The sequence below is a fragment of the Panthera leo genome, chromosome D4, assembly GCF_018350215.1.
Source record: "Panthera leo isolate Ple1 chromosome D4, P.leo_Ple1_pat1.1, whole genome shotgun sequence".
NCBI lineage: Eukaryota > Metazoa > Chordata > Mammalia > Carnivora > Felidae > Panthera > Panthera leo.
In genome coordinates, this window is record NC_056691.1 from 57,040,774 (window position 1) to 57,062,004 (window position 21,231).

The 21,231-nt window shown below is 38.5% G+C and overlaps 1 protein-coding gene across 6 annotated transcripts in view; it reads left to right on the forward strand.

Moving 5' to 3' along the window:
• Positions 1 to 21,231, forward strand: part of LOC122205554 (phospholipid-transporting ATPase FetA-like) — a 107,251-nt gene that overhangs the window by 1,471 nt on the left and 84,549 nt on the right. For 5 of the 6 annotated variants that reach the window (XM_042914020.1, XM_042914019.1, XM_042914015.1 and 2 more), the window contains exon 2: positions 5,711 to 5,754. In XM_042914020.1, the coding sequence (XP_042769954.1) occupies positions 5,727 to 5,754 (28 nt within the window). In that variant the 5' untranslated portion in view covers positions 5,711 to 5,726. Of the gene's footprint in view, positions 1 to 5,710; positions 5,755 to 6,136; positions 6,169 to 21,231 lie in introns of those variants that run through there. The other variant, XM_042914017.1, reaches the window with a different exon arrangement.

The window sequence follows — 21,231 nt, forward strand, 5'->3', positions numbered from 1 at the left end:
GAAATAACAGGCCTTGTAATAATCAAGAATGGTGATATTCTGCAGACTGTACCTAATCAGAAGTAGAAATACCTTTAACAGTGGATTTTTAAAGGGACAAAATCATTTGAGCACAAGTGTATGATCTACCTATTCATTGTGAATATTTAGATGAATTTCCTGAATGAACCTGCTATACCTAGATGCAAAAGCAAACCCGAAGAAGCAACATGGAATAGTCAAAATGGTATTGGAGAGTCAAAAAACATGAATACTGGTCTCAGCTCTGCTACATACAAGTAAAGGGACCTTGATTTTTAACTCCTCAGAGACTCTGTTTCCTGTATCTGTTAAAATAGACTAATAATTTCTGCTATGTCTACCTTGGAGCAAATGGGCTCATTTAAATGTGAAAGCACGTTGAAAACTACACATTTTCTCCAGGTGTATAAGGGATTATTATTATAAATGATTCTCTGAGTTTATATGAGCAAGTTTATATGATTAACCTGCAAGGAATTAGTCTTTCATTGCAGGTTCAAATGAGCAAATATTTGCCAAGCACATACTGTGTGCCAGACAGTTATCTAGGCACAGGGCCTAGCATTGAACAAACAAAAACTGAATGCATTTAGGAGTGAGTCACCAGCATGTTGAGTGTCCACTAAGTACCCAGTGTAGTATCACAGCATGATGAAGCAATAGAAAGAATCTAGATTATGGACTTCAGTTTGCCACTATTTCATAGCTGTGTAAACCTGAACCTCCAATCTATAAAATAAGGAAGTTAGGGTAACCTCTAAGGTTCCTTCCCACTAAAATATGTTTGTCATTAGAGATTCTAATTGCTGAAGTTCCCTACACCTAAGGAGCTTATTGCCTTGCAGGGATGGTCAGACTGACAAAACTTATCAATCATAGAATTAGAGCACAATAGAGTACTAATGTCATACTAGATTCGGCACAATAGTGGTAATGACAGTATTGTTCTGTAGGTTACAGTATTTAGAGAGATTTCTTGGAAGACCAGGTAGTCCCAGAAGGATGGAAAACTTTGGATCACAGGAAAGGAAGGAGACTCTATTATAGATACTAGAAGTTGAATGAAAGTACAGGAACATATCATTCATTGTTTTCCTACTTTATCAGTCAAAATCCTTGCAGAAAAACAACTGGTGCATTCAAAAAAGTTTAACTGAAGAGAGTTTAACCAAAGGGCTATTTATAGAAGTATGGTCAGTATTAACAGAAACTAGAAAGGAATGGTGGAACACACCTAACAGTGGCAAGTCAGTAGGACTCCTAGGCCTGAAAGGAAAGGGGAAGGGAGTCTTGTTACCAGAGCCCACCTACAGCTACAATCTGGAAGAGGAACTGCCTGACAAGAGCTATGGCCATAAGGACTAAGCAGCTGCAATAAGCAGAAAGGAAGTAAAGAAATAAAATAATCTTTCTCTCTCTTCCTTCCCTCAGGTCTCCAGCTAGTACCTTCCATTGGCAAAACTCAGATAGGAGCTCAGGGACAAGGTAGTCTGGGTGATGTAGTCCATAGAGGTCAGCTTCCCAGAACAGGGCAGAGGGAGTTGGGTGGGAGGAGACACAACACATAGAATAACCAGCATACAAGGGATCTAGGGAAGGAAAAATCACTACTGTGGACTCTTTCCCAGAAACTTTTACCTAAGTTCAAATTGCAAGTACACTCTAAGGCTTAGTCTCCTTAGCTGTGAAATGGGGATAGTAATGCCTTTGTCCTGGGGGTGATTGTGAGGATTGGAGGGTGGGAAGATGGAAAACTGGAGTCTTTGAGGTTAATGGTGAACTTAGCTAGAAGCTTTGGGAATAGAGGAAGTAGGTGACTGTCTCAATTCAAATCTTAATGAGAGAATATGCAGAACTTCATGATTAATTACAAATGGAAGAGTGAAAGAGAGCACTGTCAAGATGACTCTCATCTGGCTTGGGCCACTAGGTAAATGATTAGTAACTGATGTTCAAAGGAAATACAAGAGAACGCACAGATTTTGGGTGCGAGAGATGGGGAATAGAGATGATTTCAGTTTTGTGAGTGTAGATTTTTTAATTGTGGTAAAATACACAAGTGAAACTTACTATAACCATATAAAAATATAACCACAATTCAGTGAAATTAAGTATATTCACAATGTTGTGCAACCATCACTAATTATTCCAGAGCTTTTTCATCACCCGAAAAGGAAACACCATCCATATTAAGCAGTCATTCCTCAGTACCTATAGGTTTTTAAAAAAGGTTTTTTAATGTTTGTTTATTTTTGAGAGAGACAGATCATGAGTGGGGAGGGGCAGAGAGGGGAGGGAGACACACAATCCAAGCAGGCTTCAGGCTCTGAGCTGTCAGCACAGAGCCTGACACAGGGCTTGAACCCATGAATTGTGGGATCTTGACCTGAGCCAAAGTCAGACGCTTAACCAACTGAGACACCCAGGCGCCCCAGTACCTATAGATTTTGAGACATTTGTGTGACATCCAAAAACAGATGTTAAGTAGATATTTGGATATGTAATACTGAAACTCAGGATAAAAAATAAGGCTGAAGAATATAGATGTTTGAATCATTACAGATCATACAGATAGGGAATTCTTAACCTGGGGCCTTTGGACTTGAGTGAAAAATCTCTGAATGTCTTGAATTTGATGTAAAATGTATATAGGTGTGTACATTTAGTTTTATGAAGAAAGTCTGTAGCATTAATCATATTCTCAAAGGAATTTCTTAAGCTGAACAAAGTCATTAACCATTGATATAAATAAAGCTGGGGGGTAGTTAAGAAAACTCAGGAAGAGTAGTGAGAAAAAAAAATGAGGATGGAATCTTGGGTAACATTTAAGGTATAGAGAGGTCCAAAGAGTGTTCTCTTAAGCAGAAGAAACAAAATTCATGTCTGCTGCAAGATAAGTAAAGGCTTTTAAAGGGCAATGTCATTTCCTAGTTGTTAGATGTACCTCACTTTTGTGTACCCAAACATGTATTTCATAAACTTATTCATTTGTGCTCTTAAATAGATGGTCTTCTTAAGTGACTAGCTGTAACTTCGTCCTGATTTAGTCTTACTGTTGGCCATTAGGTTGATGGGGAGAGTATAATTTACAAAGTCAATAGTAGAGAATTAACTAAATTGTCATAATTTGCAACAAGCAAGTGTGCACACCTGTGTGTATCTAGTATATTGTGGACTTTATGATAAACCAGCAGTTCTCAAATGGTGAGACCTGAACCCATGGCATCACCATCACCTGACTTTGTAAGAAATGTAAATCACTGGGCCCTACCACAGACCTGCTGAATCAGAAGTTTATGAGAGTCAGCCTTCCAGGTAATTCTGATGCAAGTTGAAGTTTGAGAATAACTGTGATAGACCATTCTTGGCCAACTTGTTTCAGTTCATAAATAAAACATGGTTTCCTGGCTCTTTCATTATCTTTTATGTAGTAAAATATGGATGGCAACATTTTGCAATGTCTGATGAATTCCTCATGCAAAAGTTGTCTGAACATTCCTGTCCATCTGTGACCTTCTCCACCACTCTGAATTACTGATAGAAATACTCTTTCTTACATGTTATTTTCCCCTTTGGTGTATAGTACTTATCTTCAACATAAATTGTAAGCTGTCTAGTTATTAAAATGCTGTGGAAAAGGAAATAATTATTTATGTGAATACTCTTTCTTATCCATCCAGTCCTTTGTTTTGGAATATACCAGTCTTTTGCTGAATCATATCCTTGGCTTCAGAGATTATGAAATGAACCTCACTGAAATTGCACCCATCTTCTCTCCCCCATCAAAACATTTTTCAGCTCTGTGGCCTTGCCTACAGGTGCAATAGCTATGTACAAATCCCTTGAGTTCTCTAAAATTAGTTTCCATAGCCAGAAAGAAATTAGAAGCCACAGACTGAATTTGAAGAGAATTGGACTTCATTATCGAGGCCAATCAAGGAATGTTTTCAGCTTCTGCTAGTCCAAGGGATAAGCCAGACAGCACAGTATTTTAGTTATCTCTGTTTTTTCTAAGAAGTTTGTACACTAATTGAGGGCATGGATAATGTCTTATTTTTGCATCTTAGGCCATGTTTAACTAACACATATGAGGCACTCAAACACTTGCTAAATTAGATTTACTTAATCCAAAATTAGAAGATAAAGAGTTTAATGTTGGCCTTACTTCTAAGCCACTGTGAGTTAACTTAATTGACTTCTGATTTCCTCATGTCTAAAACAGTTACAGTTTTTGCCCTATCTAATTCACAGTATCTTTATAAGAATCTAAAAAGAGAATATAATGTACTCTTTAAAGTCCAGAGAACTCTGTAAATGTGAGGTTACGTAATAATCTTGATTTTTGTACTCTCTGTCTTAGAGGAATAATTGGTTTATTCTGGATTGTGGAGAGTACAACACAGTATATTGAGCTAGAAGTCAAGAGATTCTGGTTTCAATCCAAACCTCCTTTAAATTCTTTGGGTCTTAGTTTTGTTTTATTTCAAGTGAGGAAGCACAGAGCAGATTTGTACAGTGGTTCCTAACTTTGGCTACACTGAATTCACCTGGTATTGGAAAATGCTGATGCCCGGTATTAACTAGCATAAGTTTGATCTAATTGATTTGGGATGAAAGCTGGACCTCAAAAAAAATTTTTTAACTCCTCGTTTGCAACCAAGGTTTGTTTTGTTTGTTTAAATCAGCAAAACCATTATTAAGATATGATCTTACACAAAATTCCAGGTTACCAGTGGAGCTTCTGCAGAAGCTAAAATATCCCATTTTAGAACTCCTAAGCCTCCATGGAATGCTGTTAAAAACATTAGACTAGACAATTTCCAAGATCTCTTCCAGCTTCAAAACAATGTTGTGACTCTATGCCTTCTCACAAGATCTCTGTCCTATCTTTTTCTTAATACCAATCTGACCCAATGTCAGACTGATTATTACTGAAGCTAGCTTTCAATTTACCTCCTTTCATTTATGCTAGCTGTTTTGCTGCAAGGCAATGAATAGTCTAAAATTTTATAGGCAAAAGGACCTCCTGAGTTTCTTGTTGTCACTCCTCTGAGATACTGAAAGATTCTGAGTCCAGTACATCCAGAGTGGGGGCCAGGTGTCTTGTTTTTTCAGAGACTTTTCATGTTTTTGAAACATTTGGTTCATGGACCATGCTTGTGGGGAAGATTGCTGTAGGAGGTTCTGAGTCAAAAATAAAGAAATAAGGGATGCTGAAATATGGGGACATAGTATAATAGTGGATTTCCTCCTGAGCTCAGTGCCAGATCTATGAAAGAGAAGCATGTGGGCATTTAAGACTTTATACTTCTGAACCATAACCACAGTTCTCAGTTACTGTCCTAGAAATGCACTTGACAATTGTTTCTTCATGTGCCAAGTGTACAAGAGAGATGATACAGAATTGTGGTCAAGAGCAGTCTGGCAAACAAGGATTCAAATCTCTACCACTGTGATTCTACCGCTGTCTGATTGTATTGACCCTAAGCAAGCCACTTTATCTTAGGCCTCAGGTTTTTCATCTGTAGGAAAGAGTAATACCCTTTTTCTAGGCCCAGATTTTAGTGAAAATTAAGGTGATCTATGTAAAGCACAGAGTGAAGCGACCAGGACATGGTAAATTTTGATAAATAGTAAATATTATATCAGCAGGGCCTGGACTAATCAGGAGCTTTTGTTTTATCCTTAGGTGGTGTTTCTCTGAAATGAAATACATAAAACCTTTTATTTCAGGTAAGTGCTCAGCTTCAACATCAGAACTGATATTTGCTTAGTACTATACCATACAGTGTTCTATCCACAAAGCCAAGAAATTGATCACTTATGCTCTCAGAGTAGTGTTTAAAGGATTGAACTGAAGCCCACCAAGAAGCTCCTTACAATTTTGGATCTCCCAAGAAACCTATTAGGGGAGGACTCAGATTTGACTTCCCTCTGACCTGGCTTTTGAAAAAAATTTTTGCTGCAAAGGTGGGAAGAAAAAAATACAGAATTGAACTTGAGGTTATTCCAGAAAGTCTTTGGTTATAACCACAGAGGATAGTAATTCACATTAATTTACATAGAGAGTAATGTTTGAGTGGTTTTTTTTTTTTTTTTAGAGGGGCAGTGACAGGAATACTCTACCTAAAGACTTGAGGCAGACAGGTTAGTGATTTAATTTTGAAGGTGTTTAAACAGAAAGCCAAAGGTCTGCTGTGATAGCCATGGTATAAAGTGTCTTTAGCAAAAAGTAAAGGTGAGAGCATGTTTCTCATCTGTGAACTTTCTAGGGAGAAATAGGAGTAGTCCAACAGAGACTTTCAATGGGCTCATTGATTGCATTGTAATTATGGATATTATAGTAAGATGAATCATGATTTGAACACTCCTCTCGACATCCTTCATTTACCAAGTGAGCTTAAGATAAGACAATCAAAAGGGTCTTGTTGAATTTCTTTCTCTTTCTATAGAGATCTAACTTAACTCATTTCTCCAATCCCAGACCATATACTTTGCATCCTAAGTATCACAGTTTGCCTCATTAATATTAGTCAATTTCTATTGGTGCTATTTTGGAGAATGCTTAGACTTTGGTCTGGAACCAAACTCTCTACATAATTCCAACCAAATGACTTTTGGCTATATGGGAGGGTTGCCTCCAACAAAAGGAAAACTTTGTCATAGTTCTTTGTAGATATGCTTTTGGAGAATTATAAAAACAGTAAAAGAGCTGTGAGTGTGTGTGTGTGTGTGTGTGTGTGTGTGTGTGTGTGTGAGGAAGCGAGGGGATGGTTTTCAGTTTAGTGAAACAAAAGCAATTCTATTTGAATTACATTTATTGTCATAATTTTAAAAGCTGACGGAGTGCCTAGCTGGCTCAGTTGATACAGAATGCAACTCTTGGGTGTGGAGCCTTTAAAAAAATAAATAAAATATTTTTTGAAAACAAAAAACCTGAGCTTTGAACAATGGGTAGATGGATTTTAGCTAAATCAAGGAAAGTGAGAGCTACATAAAAGAGAATTTTCTGAAATTGGGAAGGGAGAGTTGTTACAAATTTCACATAATGTTTTGTGGTTTGAACCTTTCTTTATGTATACTTAATGTATATGTAAAATGTTACATGCGTTTATCTAAAGATTCATTAGTATCTGCATTAGTGGCTCTCCAAGTTCCATACTTACATTTATGAAGGGAGAAACTTTATTTTTTTTTATGCTTATTTATTTTTGAGAGTCAGAGACAGAGCATGAGTCAGGGAGGGGCAGAGAGAGAGGGAGACACAGAATTGAAAGCAGGCTCCAGGATCTGAGCTATCAGCACAGAGCCCGATGTGGGGCCCAAACTCATGAACCGTGAGATGATGACCTGAGCTGAAGTTGGACTTAACCGACTGAGCCAGCCAGACACCCCACTCCTTTTTTTTTTTTTTTTTTTTTTTTAATTTTAGAGAACACAAGCAGGGGAGAGGGGCAGAGGGGGAAAGAGATAATCTTAAACAGATTCCACACTAAGCGCAGAGCCCAAGATGGGACTCGATCCCATGACCCTGGGATCATGAGCCCAAATCAAGAATTGGACATTCAACAGACTGAGCCACTCAGGCACCCCTGAAGGAAGAACCTTTAGTGCTGCTAATAGATTTGACTCAGTTCTTACCTAAAGAATTTCATTCTCCTTGGCTTTGTTCATAATCTGTTCTTGTCTCATGATACCATCAGCATTTTTCTGCCTATACAGACCTATTATCTGGTTAAGATCTTGAGATATGCAGGCCGATCTGTGCCCATCTTTGGTAATTCCCTAAACACATTTTTTAGAACTAAGGCTGTTTCTTTTTAATGTCTTTCCATGTAGGCAGTTGGCATAGTGCCAAAGCATTGTTCAGTAAAAGCCATTCTGAACTTGGGGCAGAACATTTCAGTTGAGGAAAGGCTTTGATTATCTGTTGCAATCCAAGGAATAACAAATTTTAGACTATATAGATTCTTATTTTGGGGGGAGAGTGGATAATAGAACATACTGAAAACTTTTAAAATCTTGGGACCCCTCATAAAAAATGCACAGGTTTTTACAGACAATTTCACATGGTTCACAAAGTTTCTAGAGCTCATCTATGGAGGCTTGGCTTAGAAAACAAGTCCCTGGCTGGCTCAATCAATAAAGCATGTGACTCTTGATCTCAGGGTTGTGAGTTCAAGCCCCACGTTGGGTATATAGGTTACTAAAAAAAAAAAACAAAAACAAACCACAAGAGAACTGATTCCAGGCAGTGGATAAACTATGTATCCTTCAAGCAATTCTCCATAAATCTCATTTCTTGATTTATATTAAACAGCATTAAGTTCATAGTTATACCTGGAATACAGATAGCGTATATTCTAGAACTGTGTGTTTTATTTCTTTTCTTTTTTTATTTTGTTTTATTTTTGAGAGAGAGCATGCAAGTGGGGGAAGGGCAGAGAGGGAGAGAGAATCCCAAGGAGGCTGTGTGCTGTCAGTGCAGACCCTGACACAGGACTCGATCCCATAAATCATGAGATCATGACCTGAGCTGAAATCAAGTGTTGGACGCTTAACTGACTGAGCCACCTAGGTGCCCCTTGTGTGCTTTATTTCTCAGATCTTTCTTTGGAAGTGAGATTGGCCCAAACTTGGGGGTCTTAGGAGGAAGATTGGCTTAAAAAAAAAAAAAAAAAAGAGTAGGCTAACAAGAGCTCCCAAATAAAGGGACCGTAATCTGGACAAACGTGAATGTTGAGGGACTCAAGGAGTTCCAGGCCCAGACAAAGGTAACATTGGAGACAAAGGTCCGTGAGGAAGGTTGAGCTCAAAGCAAAGGACAAAAATTCACAGAATAAAAGAGTAGCAACAAGAAACACAAAATTATTAATGGAACAGATTTAAAAATTTTTAATTAAAAAATTTGAATTGGTAAAATTTATATAATATTACCATCTTAACCATTTTTAAGTGTACAGTTCAGTGGCATTAAGTCCATTCACACTTTTGGGCAACGATTACCACCATTCGTCTCAGATTCTTTTCATCTTATTAAACTGCAACTCTGTACCCATTAAGCACTAACTCCCCATTCCTCCAACCCCTTGCCCTTGGCAATCACCATTCTTTTTGTCTCCATGAATTTGACTACTCTAGGTGCCCCATATAAGTGGAATCATATAGTATGTATTTTTCTATGACTGGCTTATTTCACTTAGCATAATGTTCTAAAGGTTCATCTATGTTGTAGCATGTGTCATAACTTACTTCCTTTTTAAGACTGAATAATATTACTTTGTATGTATATATACCACTTTTGTTTATCCTTTCATGTGCTGACAGACATTTGGATTGCTTCTGCTCCTTGGCTATTATGAACAATGCTGTTATGAACATGGGTACATGAGGTACAAATACCTCTCCAAGTTCCTGCTTTTGATTTTTTTTGGGGGGCGGGGTATATACCTAGAAGTGGAATTGCTGGATAGTATGGTAATTCTATTTTTAATTTTTTGAGGGCTCACCATATTGTTTCTATAACAGTTGCACCATTTTACATTCCCACCAACAGTGCACGAGCCATTCTAATTTCGCCAGATCTTTGCCAGTACTTTTTTTTTTTTTTTTTTTTAGTAGCAGCCATCCTAATAGATGCAATGGAGCAGGTTTGGGACAAAAGACTTAGAAAGATACCCCGAGACTAGTACATTTTAAGAATTTTTGAGGCACCAGTATATGGGGAAGGTGGTGTTAAGAGCACAGAGCAGATTCAGATACTAATAACCACCTAAGCTGGGGGTAAAGTTGATAACCTCTTCATGAAAATTAAGAGACTTCCAGATACATAACAAGTATATAAAAATTAGTAGTTTTATTAATCAGTAGCAATTTCCAATTAGAGAATATGATGGAAGAAAGATTTTGTTCATATTAACAACAAAATCTTGAAATATCTAAGACTAAACATAAAAAGAAATGCACAAAACCTATATGAAGAAAACGTTAAGACTTTATTGATGGACAAAAAGATGGTCTGAAAAAATGGCAAAACATAGGCATGTTCCTGGATGAAATACAGAGGCTCCCAATTTCACTCAGTAAAAGCCAAGGTCCTTACACAAACAACAGCAAAACCAAAACTCTTAAATACAGAGAATAAACGGGTAGTTTCCAGAGAGGAGGTGTGTGGGGTGATGGGTGAAACAGATAAAGGGTATCAAAGTACACTTATTGTGATGAACACTGAGTAGCATATAGAATTGTCGAATCATTATATTGTACACCTGAAACTAATATAACACTAAGTTTTACCTCAATTAAAAAAAAAAGTTGAGGTTCTAAACTTTTAGACAGTGCATAATGTGCCCCCCACCTTCCCTGATCTCTCCTCTCCTGTCACTCTGCTCCTCACCTTCCTACTCCAGCTACTCGATTTTCCTGCTGTTCTTTAAACAGTCTTTGTTGTCATTATTCCTTCTGACCTCAACATTCTTCCTCCAGATGGCCCCTTGACTGACTCCCTTGTCCACTTCGAATTTTTGCTCAATTTTGCCTTTTGTGTAAAGCCTGTATTGATCATCTGACCACTCTTCCCACCCTTACACTCCTCATCACTCTTATTTTTTTTTTAATGTTTATTTATCTGAGAGAGAGAGAGTGAGTGAATGTATGAGTGGGACAGAGAGAGGGAGACACAGAATGCAAAGCAGGCTGAAGGCTCTGAGCTGTCAGCACAGACCTCGACATGGGGCTTGAACTCACGAACTGCAGGATCATGACTTAAGTTGAAGTCAGACGCTTAGCCGACTGAGTCACCCAGGCACCCCTATATTTTTTTTAATTTTTAAATTTTTTTTAGAGGGGGAAGAGAGGGGCAGCAGGAGAGAGAGAATCCCAGCACAGAGCCCTAACACAGGGCTCAATCCCACAACCCTGGGATCATGACCTGAGCCAAAATAAAAAGTTGGACACTCAACTGACTGAGCCACCCAGGTGTGTCCTCATCACCCTTATCTTGCTTGCACTTCTTTGTCCCTTTTATCCACAGCATTTATCACCTTCCAGCATAATTTATAGCGATTCATTATTTTATTTATTGTCTGCCTTTACTTGTAAATTGTAAAGCCCACAAGGACAGTATGTCAAGTGCTAGAATAATGACTGGCACAAAGAAGGTGCTTAGGTGCTTGATATCTATGTATACAATGAATGGTGGAGATTTTTCATGTTGAAAACATGTCCATTCTTCAAATTAATCTACAAATTCAAGGAACCAAATCTAAAAGTCCCATTGGGGAGCACCTGGGTGGTTCAGTTGGTTAAGCATCTGACTCTGTTTCAGCTCAGGTCATGATCTCACAGTTCATGAGATCGAGTCCCTCGTAGAGCTCTGCACTGACAGTGTGGAGCCTGCTTGGGATTCTCTCCGCCCCCCCGCCCCTCCGCCATTTAATGCACCCCTGCTTGTACTGTCTCTCAAAATAAATAAATAAACTTAAAAAAAATCGTCAGTCTCATTATGTTAACTTACTTTTTAAAGTATTTAATGGCATTCTGCAATGTACTTCACTCCACACCTTTTCTTTTCTTTTTTTTAAATTTTTTTTTTAACATTTATTTATTTTTGAGACAGAGAGCATGAACAGGGGAGGGTCAGAGAAAGAGGGAGACACAGAATCTGAAACAGGCTCCAGGCGCTGAGCTGTCAGCACAGAGCCCGACGCGGGGCTCGAACCCACGGGCAGCGAGATCATGACCTGAGCCGAAGTCGGACACTTAAACGACTGAGCCACCCAGGCGCCCCTCCACACCTTTTCATATGTTGTTACTCAGCCCTGCCTGAAAAATTCTGTCTTCCATATTCATTAAGCTAACTTATATTTATGCTTTAAGACTCAGCTCAGGATCTAATCCAACAAACTTTACCTGGCTCTCACAATCTAGTTTAGATACTCCTCTTTTGCACTTCCATGACTCCCTGCTCTTACCTCTATCATACTATCCACCACACTATAGAGCAATTGTTTATTCATATGTCTCCCTTACTGGACAGTGAATTTCTTCAAGACAGTGATAGGGATATTGTCTGATTCTTTTCTACATTCCCTAGCTCTTAGTATAACACTTGATTATTTGTTAAATGACTTTAAGAGCCTCTCATAACTTTATTCACTACATTAAACTTCAGCAAGTTTCAGCAGTCTCCTTCTTTAATCTCTTCCTATCTGTACTTCCTTCTTGATCCTTGAACATTTATCCCTAGCTACTTTTTCCCCCACTTTGAACTTGTTAAGCTCTTCTGTTTCCTCAGAGCCACATGACTAAAATATGTGTGTGCTTGTGTGTCCATTAATGAATGAGATAGTCATGTATCATTAACTTTGTGAGATACCATTATAATATATAATTTCTCCAATAGAATGAAATGATTGAATAAAAATAAATAGTTTAAGTAAAATGTAATTGAAAAGGTAGGTAATCCCTGGATCTTAAATGAAAATTACTACATAAATGATAGCAAGTAGACAAAAAATCTTTGAGATGCAAATCCTAAGTATTTGGCTAGGCTCACCCACTACCTTATTGAGTACTGCATACCACACAGAGCATCCAATTTAGATTTATGCTTCAGTGAAGTCCCCCTATAGTGATTTTCAAGGTGTTATGAGCTTTCACAGTTGCTCATGAAAGTTATACAAATATTAAATCGGAGAATTCTAGGTTTACAATACTACATGTATATGCTAGGCTTGGTGGTGTGTTAAAACAACATAAGTCATGGGAGCACCTGCGTGGCTCAGTTAAGCCCCCAACTTCGGCTTAGGTCATGATCTCGTGGTCCCTGGGTTCGAGCCTTGCATCGGGCTCTGTGCTGACAGTTCAGAGCCTGGAGCCTGCTTCAGATTCTATGTCTCCCTCTTTCTCTGCCCCTCCCCTGCTCTTGCTCTGTCTCTCTCTGTCTCTCAAAGATAAACGTTTAAAAAATTTAAAAGTCGTGGCGCCTGGGTGGCTGCTGGTTAAGCATCCGACTCTGGCTCAGGTCATGATCTCACAGTTTTTGAGTTCTAGCCCCACATCAGGCTCTCTGCTGACAGCTCAGAGCCTGGAGCCTGCTTCAGATTCTGTCTCCCTCTCTCTCTGCCCCTTCCTCGCTCTCACGCTCTGTCTCTCTCTCTCTTAAAAATAAATAAACATTAAAAAAATTTAAAAACCCGTAAGTTATGGGTTTTTGACCTCAGAAAGTATACAGGTATTTCCCTTTATTCAAGGGACTCCTGAAATTCCACCTCCTAGGAATCCCAGTTTGGAAGAGGTAGTGAATGAATGCTGTCTTTACAGATGCATTTTTAATTATTTATATATTTTTTATTTATTTATTTTTAATTTTATTTTTTATTTTTTAAAATTTAGATCCAAATTAGCATATAGTGAAACAATGATTTCAGGAGTAGATTCCTTAGTGCCTCTTACCCATTTAGCCCATCCCCCCTCCCACAACCCCTCTAGTAACCCTCAGTTTGTTCTCTATATGTATGAGTCTCTTCTGTTTTGTCCCCCTCCCTGTTTTTATATTATTTTTGTTTCCCTTCCCTTATGTTCATCTGTTTGGTCTCTTAAAGTCCTCATATGAGTGAAGTCATAGGATTTTTGTCTTTCTCTGGCTGACTAATTTCACTTAGCATAGTACCCTCCAGTTTCATCCATGTAGTTGCAAATGGCAAGGTGTCATTCTTTTTGATTGCCAAATAATACTCCATTGTATATATATACACCACATCTTCTTTATCCATTCATCCATCGATGGACATTTGGGCTTTTTCCATACTTTGGCTATTGTTTATAGTGCTGCTATAAACATGGGGGTGCATGTGTCTCTTCAAATCAGCACACCTGTATCCCATGGATAAATGCCTAGTAGTGCAACTGCTGGGTCGTAGGGTAGTTCTATTTTTAGTTTTTTGAGGAACCTCCATACTGTTTTCCAGAGTGGCTGCACCAGCTTGCATTCCCACCAGCAGTGCAAAAGAGATCCTCTTTCTCCGCATCCTTGCCAACATCTGTTGTTGCCTGAGTTGTTAATGTTAGCCCTTCGGACAGGTGTGAGGTGGTATCTCATTGTGTTTTTGATTTATATTTGCCTGATGATGAGTGATGTGGAGCATTTTTTCATGTGTCGGTTGGCCATCTGGATGTCTTCTTTGGAGAAGTGTCTATTCCTGTCTTTTGCCCATTTCTTCACTGGATGATTTGTTTTTTGGATGTTGAGTTTGAGAAGTTCTTTATAGATTTTGGGTACTAACCCTTTATCTGATATATCATTTCCAAATATTTTCTCCCATTCCGTCAGTTGCCTTTTAGTTTTGCTGATTGTTTCCTTCGCTGTGCAGAAGCTTTTTATTTTGATGAGGTCCTGATAGTTTATTTTTGTTTTTGTTTCCCTTGCCTCTGGAGATGTGTTGAGTAAGTTGCTGCGGCCACGATCAAAGAGGTTTTTGCCTGCTTTCTCCTCGAGGATTTTGATGGCTTCTTATCTTACATTTAGGTCTTTCATCCATTTTGAGTTTACTTTTGTGTATGGTAAGAAAGTGGTCCAGGTTCATTCTTCTGCATGTCGCTGTCCAGTTTTCCCAGCACCATTTGCTGAAGAGACTGTCTTTATTCCATTGGATATTCTTTCCTGCTTTGTCAAAGATTAGTTGGCCATACGTTTGTGGGTCCATTTCTGGGTTCTCTATTCTGTTTTATTGATCTGACTGTTTTTGTGCCACCAACATGTTAGTTTTAAAGAGTAGAACTTCTCTTAGATTAGCTCTGTTTTAACTTCATGGCTTCCTTTCTAGAAAGGAACCCCAAGTCCCATGCTGAAATGTATTTAGGCTGTACTTTAATCTTATCAGCATATTTATAATTCATCTCTTAAGCAGATTCCTGAAGGAATTTCCATAGATGGATTAAACGTTTATTAATGTTGATTCTTGTTAACTTCCTTTCAGGGGCATGGGTGGATATGTTTAAAATCTGGTTCCCAAAATCTCTGTATGCGTTTTTGGGATTGTATAGCCTCCCTGTTAAGCATAACACAGCTTCTTGAGATCAACTATACAGCTGACCACCAAGCATGACTCAGAAATCTATCCATCAATAGTTACTGAAATTCAGGGATTGTCAGGATTCTCAGATTGGAGTTGCTGAGGAGGCTTATAAAAATGAATAATCATGTCCACTTGCTCAAGCTTTTGTCAGAACTGCAATGAGCAGAACTGTTACTCTTGCTTTGGACGGGCCCAACTAACCAGACTAGGATGTGATTTGGAATTGTTGGGCTAGAATGAAAATGTGTATAGTGAATGTAAGTAACGTTACTGGAAACTTTTGAGAGAGAAATTGGAGAATTGAAATCCCTAAAAGGGTATGAGGTTGGGTAAGTTTTTTTTTTTTTTAATTTTTTTTTAACGTTTATTTATTTTTGAGACAGAGAGACAGAGCATGAATGGGGGAGGGTCAGAGAGAGAGGGAGACACAGAATCCGAAACAGGCTCCGGGCTCTGAGCGGTCAGCACAGAGCCCGACGCGGGGCTCGAACTCACGGACCGCGAGATCATGACCTGAGCTGAAGTCGGACGCTTAACCGACTGAGCCCCCAGGGGCCCCTTTTTTTTTTTTTTTAATTTTTTTTTTTTGAGGTTGGGTAAGTTTGAGTGGAGTGCATTTAAGCAGCAAAACTAACATGTCCTAGATTTGTGCTGAGAAACTAGTAGAGTGCTCATAATTCATTTTATTGGCTGCTGCTCATGCAGTAAGTAAGTGAATCAGCCAGATATCAGGGCTCAGGACCCTGGTGCACAGCACCTAGTGTAGTTACCACAATTACCATATGATGGAAGGTGAGGATGGTACTATATAAAGTAGCACACTCAAGGACAGGGTGTTTGTTCATCTCAGTACTTACTTACCAGCTGGGGAAAAGATAAAGATAGAACTTACACAGGCTTCACTTTTGGCTCTTGCTTGCCTCCAGGGCTTACAGGAATCAGGAGAAATTTAATGAATAAAGGAATTTATAAATAGAGCTGTCTGAAAATGTAGAGACCGCCTTGAGAGACAGCAATTTCTTCTTCATAGGAAGTATTTAAGCAAGGCGGCCAGGGTTGCTAAACACAGAGAATGACTACTCTGGGTGGAAGGATGGATTAGATATCTCCCAGTGCCTTTCCAAGCGTGAAATTCTCGAATTTCCAGGATCAGAATGACTCTGAGAAGCTGTCCACAATCCAGGGTGGCTCCCAGCACAATAACATGATTATTTTAACTTGAGCTTAGTTTAATTTAGTTCACCCTGGCCCTTCTATGACTCTCCTTAGACCCAATAAAACCCTTTATGGTATGAGAAAACCACTTGACAACTCCAGCTGACACTGTGATCCAGGGATGGTCCCAGTTTAGTCTCTTGGGGAAAGGGAGCCTAATTAATACTGGAGTGACTTAAACCCCCACAGCTTGTTGTCCTGGTAGCACTAGAAATGTTCTGCCTTCTGCTATAAAGTAGAGTAGTAGAACACGGATCACCAGCAGGGAACTGACATGTGGGGCCCGGAAACTCCATCACAAAAAAAATGAAGATTTGGATTATGTGAATCACAGATCCTTCCCACTTCATGGCTGCTACATTTGTATCTAATGAAGTAGTGCAGCTAAGGTAATTAAGCTAAGCAATTGTGTCTTTGGATTGATTTTAATTGAGAGATGTACATATCCCAGAGCTGATTTTAAACATCACCAGAGAAAGTGTTTGTGTTCTTTATAGCAATTGTCTTGAAGTTATAATAAATTTACCTGTTACTTGTCTTCTTTCTTTCTTTTTTTTTTTTTTTTTCGAGTTCATCCAATCCCCTACTTACAAGTCTGGCCCCATGCAAAGGCTGTAGAGGACACAGAAATTGGGAGTTGGGAGAAGGGGGAGAATATTTCTAGATCTGGGAAAGCAAGAAACTACACTGGATTCGTGGAGTTTGAGCGTGCCTGTGTTAAAATAGCCTTTGAAGGATTCTGACTGATAGGAAGGGCATTACAGTTGGAAGGAAGAGTGTGAGCAGTAGCATAGATGCAGAAAAGTCTGGGCCATATTTAGGGAACTGTACAATAGGCCAGTTTGAATAAGAGTAAATAGTGGAAAAGAAAGATGAAAGAATAGTTAGGGTTCAAATGGGAGCATATTGAATGTGTGGCTGATATTTGGACTTCATTCAGTAATCCATGGGGAGCCACTGCAGGTTGTGAGCTGGTTAGTAAGAAGACATGATCAGTGTTCTGCTTTAGGGCAGCAGTGGATAATATATAATTCATAAAAGTCAGAAGCAAATAACAGGATATTGAATCCAAAAGGAAAGTAAAAAAAATCTGAGATGATATTAGTGGGATTAGAAAGGAAGTAATAGTGGGGTGCCTGGGTGGCTCAGTCGGGTAAGTGTCTGACTCTTGATTTTGGCTCAGATCATGGATGCTCTCAGGGTCATGAGATCAAGGTCTGTGCTGGGTGTGGAGCCTCCTTAAGATTCTCTCTCCCTATCTATCTGCCCCTCCCCTGTTTGCACTTTCTTTCTCTCTCATAAAAAAGAAAGAAGGAAAGAAAAGAAAAGAGCTTCAAGAGACCCTCAGATGAAATATTTAGGACCTGACCGATAATCAGAGGAGGAACTGAAGGTGATTTTTAGATTTCATGAACAAGTTATAGAAATGCAGATGAACAGATATGTTTAAAATCAGAGAAGGTGATTAATAAGTAGAGAATATCTCTTAATGTCTATTATTTGGTTCATGATGCTACTTTCTCAGATTTTACCTTTGTTTAAATAATACCAATTAAGCTTTTTTAAAACATAACTTTTTAATACTGTGAAAATTATTAAGCAATCTGTATAGTAATATAAATTCATATACCTATATTAAAATATATTCCCTTTATTATCTAAAAAGTATTTAAAAATCAGAGAAGGTGAGAAATACCATTTTGGAACATGATTATCTTGAGAAGCTATAAGCACCTAAGAGAAAATGTCCCACAGTATGAGTTTGCAACTAGAGATGGTTTTAGGAGCCAGGGCTAAAGATGCAATGAGAGGATTTGTTATAAGTCAGGGAAAGCACACACAGACAACAGGGATAAGAACAATGCTTTGGGGGAACAGTCCATATTATGTGAAAGGCATTGTAGAAAATGTTTGATATACTTTATATAATCCTTGCAACCAAGGTGAAATGATCATCTTAACATGAGAGATGAAAGACTAAAATTCAGAGTAATTATCTCATTACCAGAAGATTGAACATTTGATAAGTGTTGGCTCCAAGGTTTAAATTAAGGTCAGCCTGACTCCGTTATATCACACTGCAAAGCAATCAAAGAGGAAGGTAGGGGAAGAAAAAAACAGCTAAATGAATTGTTAGAACAAGGAAAGGAAAGACCAAGTATCTCAATTAACTCTATGGTGACCATGGGAATAGAAAAAGACGGAGGTAGCGGCGCCTGGGATGCTCAGTCAGTTGAGCTTCTGACTCTCACCTTAGGTCATGGTCTTGCAGTTTGTGGATTCAAGTCCCATGTCAGGCTCTGCACTGACAGATTCTCTGTCTCCTTCTCTCTCTGCCCCTCCCCTGCTCATGTTCTCTCTCTCCCTCTCCCTGCCCCCCACTCTTAAAAATAAACAAATAAACATTAAAAAAAATAAGAAGAAGAAGAAGAAGAAAACACTGAGGTAAGGAGACAAAATGTCTTCAAATGGTTCCCAGTAGATCCAGCTTTTGTTGGGATTTTGTGCCAAGGCCACACAGAAACCAGTTAGGTACATCAAGAAAGGCTATGTAGGAACTTTGAACTGTGTCTGGCCTAGCTGGAGGTTGAGTTCCATCTATAAAGGTACATTTTAACTTACTCTAATAATCACTTATCCCAGAAATATCCAGATATTTTCTAACTTTGTTTTTAGCAGCAGAAGCTACCTTTTTTTTTAACTTAAAATATAGGAAAATCCCAGATAAAAGCAGAGCTATTCAAGTTGAGAGAAAGGAGGTGCTCTCCTCTTCCTCCTTGATCCTCTCTACCTTAACCCTATTTCAGTCCCTGAGAAACCTGCTTGCTCTACATAACACCATTTGAAAACCCCTTTTTTATCCTTTTCTTTCTCTGTTTCTTTTTCTCTTTCTCTCTTTGTTTTTTAGAGGGTGTGAATTGGGAAGAGGGGCAGTGGGAGACACACACACACACACACACACACACACACACAGAAAGAGAGAGACAGACAGACAGACAGACAGACAGACAGAAAGGGAATCTTAAGCAGACTCCATGCTCAGCACGGAGCCCAATGAGGGATTCCATCCCATGACCCTGGGATCATGACCTGGGCTGAAATTAAGAGTCAGATGCTCGACCGACTGAGTCATCCAGGCATCCCTACTTTTTCTTTTCTTTTCTTTTTTCTTTTCTTTTCTTTTCTTTTCTTTCTTTCTTTCTTTCTTTCTTTCTTTCTTTCTTTCTTTCTTTCTTTCTTTTTTTGAGTGAGAAAGGGAAGTGACAGGTATTGCCCTTTATTATAGATGAGAAAATCTAGAAAATTGAAGGAAAAAGTCATTTGCTTTAAGTACAAATAATTTAGGAATCCAGCTGAGAATAGAACAGAGATTTCCAAACTCCCTATCAGTCAGTGTTCTCTTTGACACTTGACTCCACTTATAAAACAAATAAACTTATTTAAAAGAGAACATAAATTTGATTTCTAAAATTCCATTCAACACACATTTGTTAAGTACCTATGTGTGCAAAACCGTTAAGACTAAGTAAATGTTTCCTTGTTTTTATAGAGTAAAACAAATGGAAAATAAACCATCTGAAAGCATCATATTTTATTACTTAATAAGCATATTTACTGCTTACTTTGTGAGACTACAAAATTATAAGCACCAAAAGGAGATTGTGTGGACTGCAGTATTTGGTCAGACCCAATTTAAAGCTCACTCTAGGCAGAAAAGAAGGGTTTTTGTAGCACACAATTGCTTTACAAAACCTGCCTTATAGACTAAGCAGGTAACTCCTGAGGAAGACCCTGAGTGTGAACATAGAAGCAGTAGCTAAAAAACTGTAGCGTTTTGTAGGTTCCTTTCTACCCATTTTGTATTTGAAGTTTATTTTATATTAATCTTCAGCTTTTTTTTGTTTAAACCACCTGAAACCAAATCCAAATTAACTGAAAGGTTATCAGAGGTCCATGAATCACCTTTGGAAAAAGCAGTTTGTAAATGAGGGTGCCAAGACTCACCCCATTTTCCCTATGTAGAGGAAACAGTAGGAAAAAAATCCACAACAAAGGAATGTGGCAAGTTCCCAAAAGCCAAGAAGCTATTAGAAGTAGGAAACTGAAGGAAGTTTAGTCATCTAAATGGCATCATAGACTAGTAGATGTTTCAACATCTTCCCACCGCCCCCCTCCCCGAGTTTTAAAGAAGATCCTTGTTCTAGAGTGTTTTCCTGTCAGAAAATAGTTGTGATTGAAATGAGGTAAAGCGGGGACTGTGAGAAGAAAGGCAGAATGTGGAGTGCTGGTGGGTTTTGGACTGTGCCTCTTAAAAGTGTTTTGGGAGAAGACTTGCTTTTTTTGTATATGTGCCTCTGTTGCTTTAAAAAAAGAAAACATTTGTTAGCTTTGCTGAGATTCATGTGATATAAATTGGGATGGGAGAACCTTGATTTCTGGAGTAACTGGAGATTTGTGCATTGGATATAATAGCTAACTCTGAGAAACCTTAATGGAATAGACTGAAAGCTTTCATGATTTTATATGACAGTCTGGGAGAAACAGAGCTCTTAGCGTTAGTCAGGTAATAGCACATCTGCCTCTGTATGAGAGTCCTGTCGCCAGGTTCCTTTGTTGATGAAGAGCTCTATTCTCTGGAAGACAGATTTGTTCATTGAGAACCGATTAGGATTTGTATGCATGCAGTCTATGACATTCTAGTACTAAGTAAGAGTCATTGGCTATGCTGGTATCACAAATATGCCATTGCGAGACTTCATTGTATTTATTATAGTTATATAGTTTTCAGATTGAGATAGATATAAACTTAAAGACTTGCTGTAAACCTTTATACTAAATAAATTTTCCAGGGTTTTCTTTTTTTGTGTGTGTGTATAATAACTGTGGGTAAATGCAGGATGCTGGCAGCATAGAATCA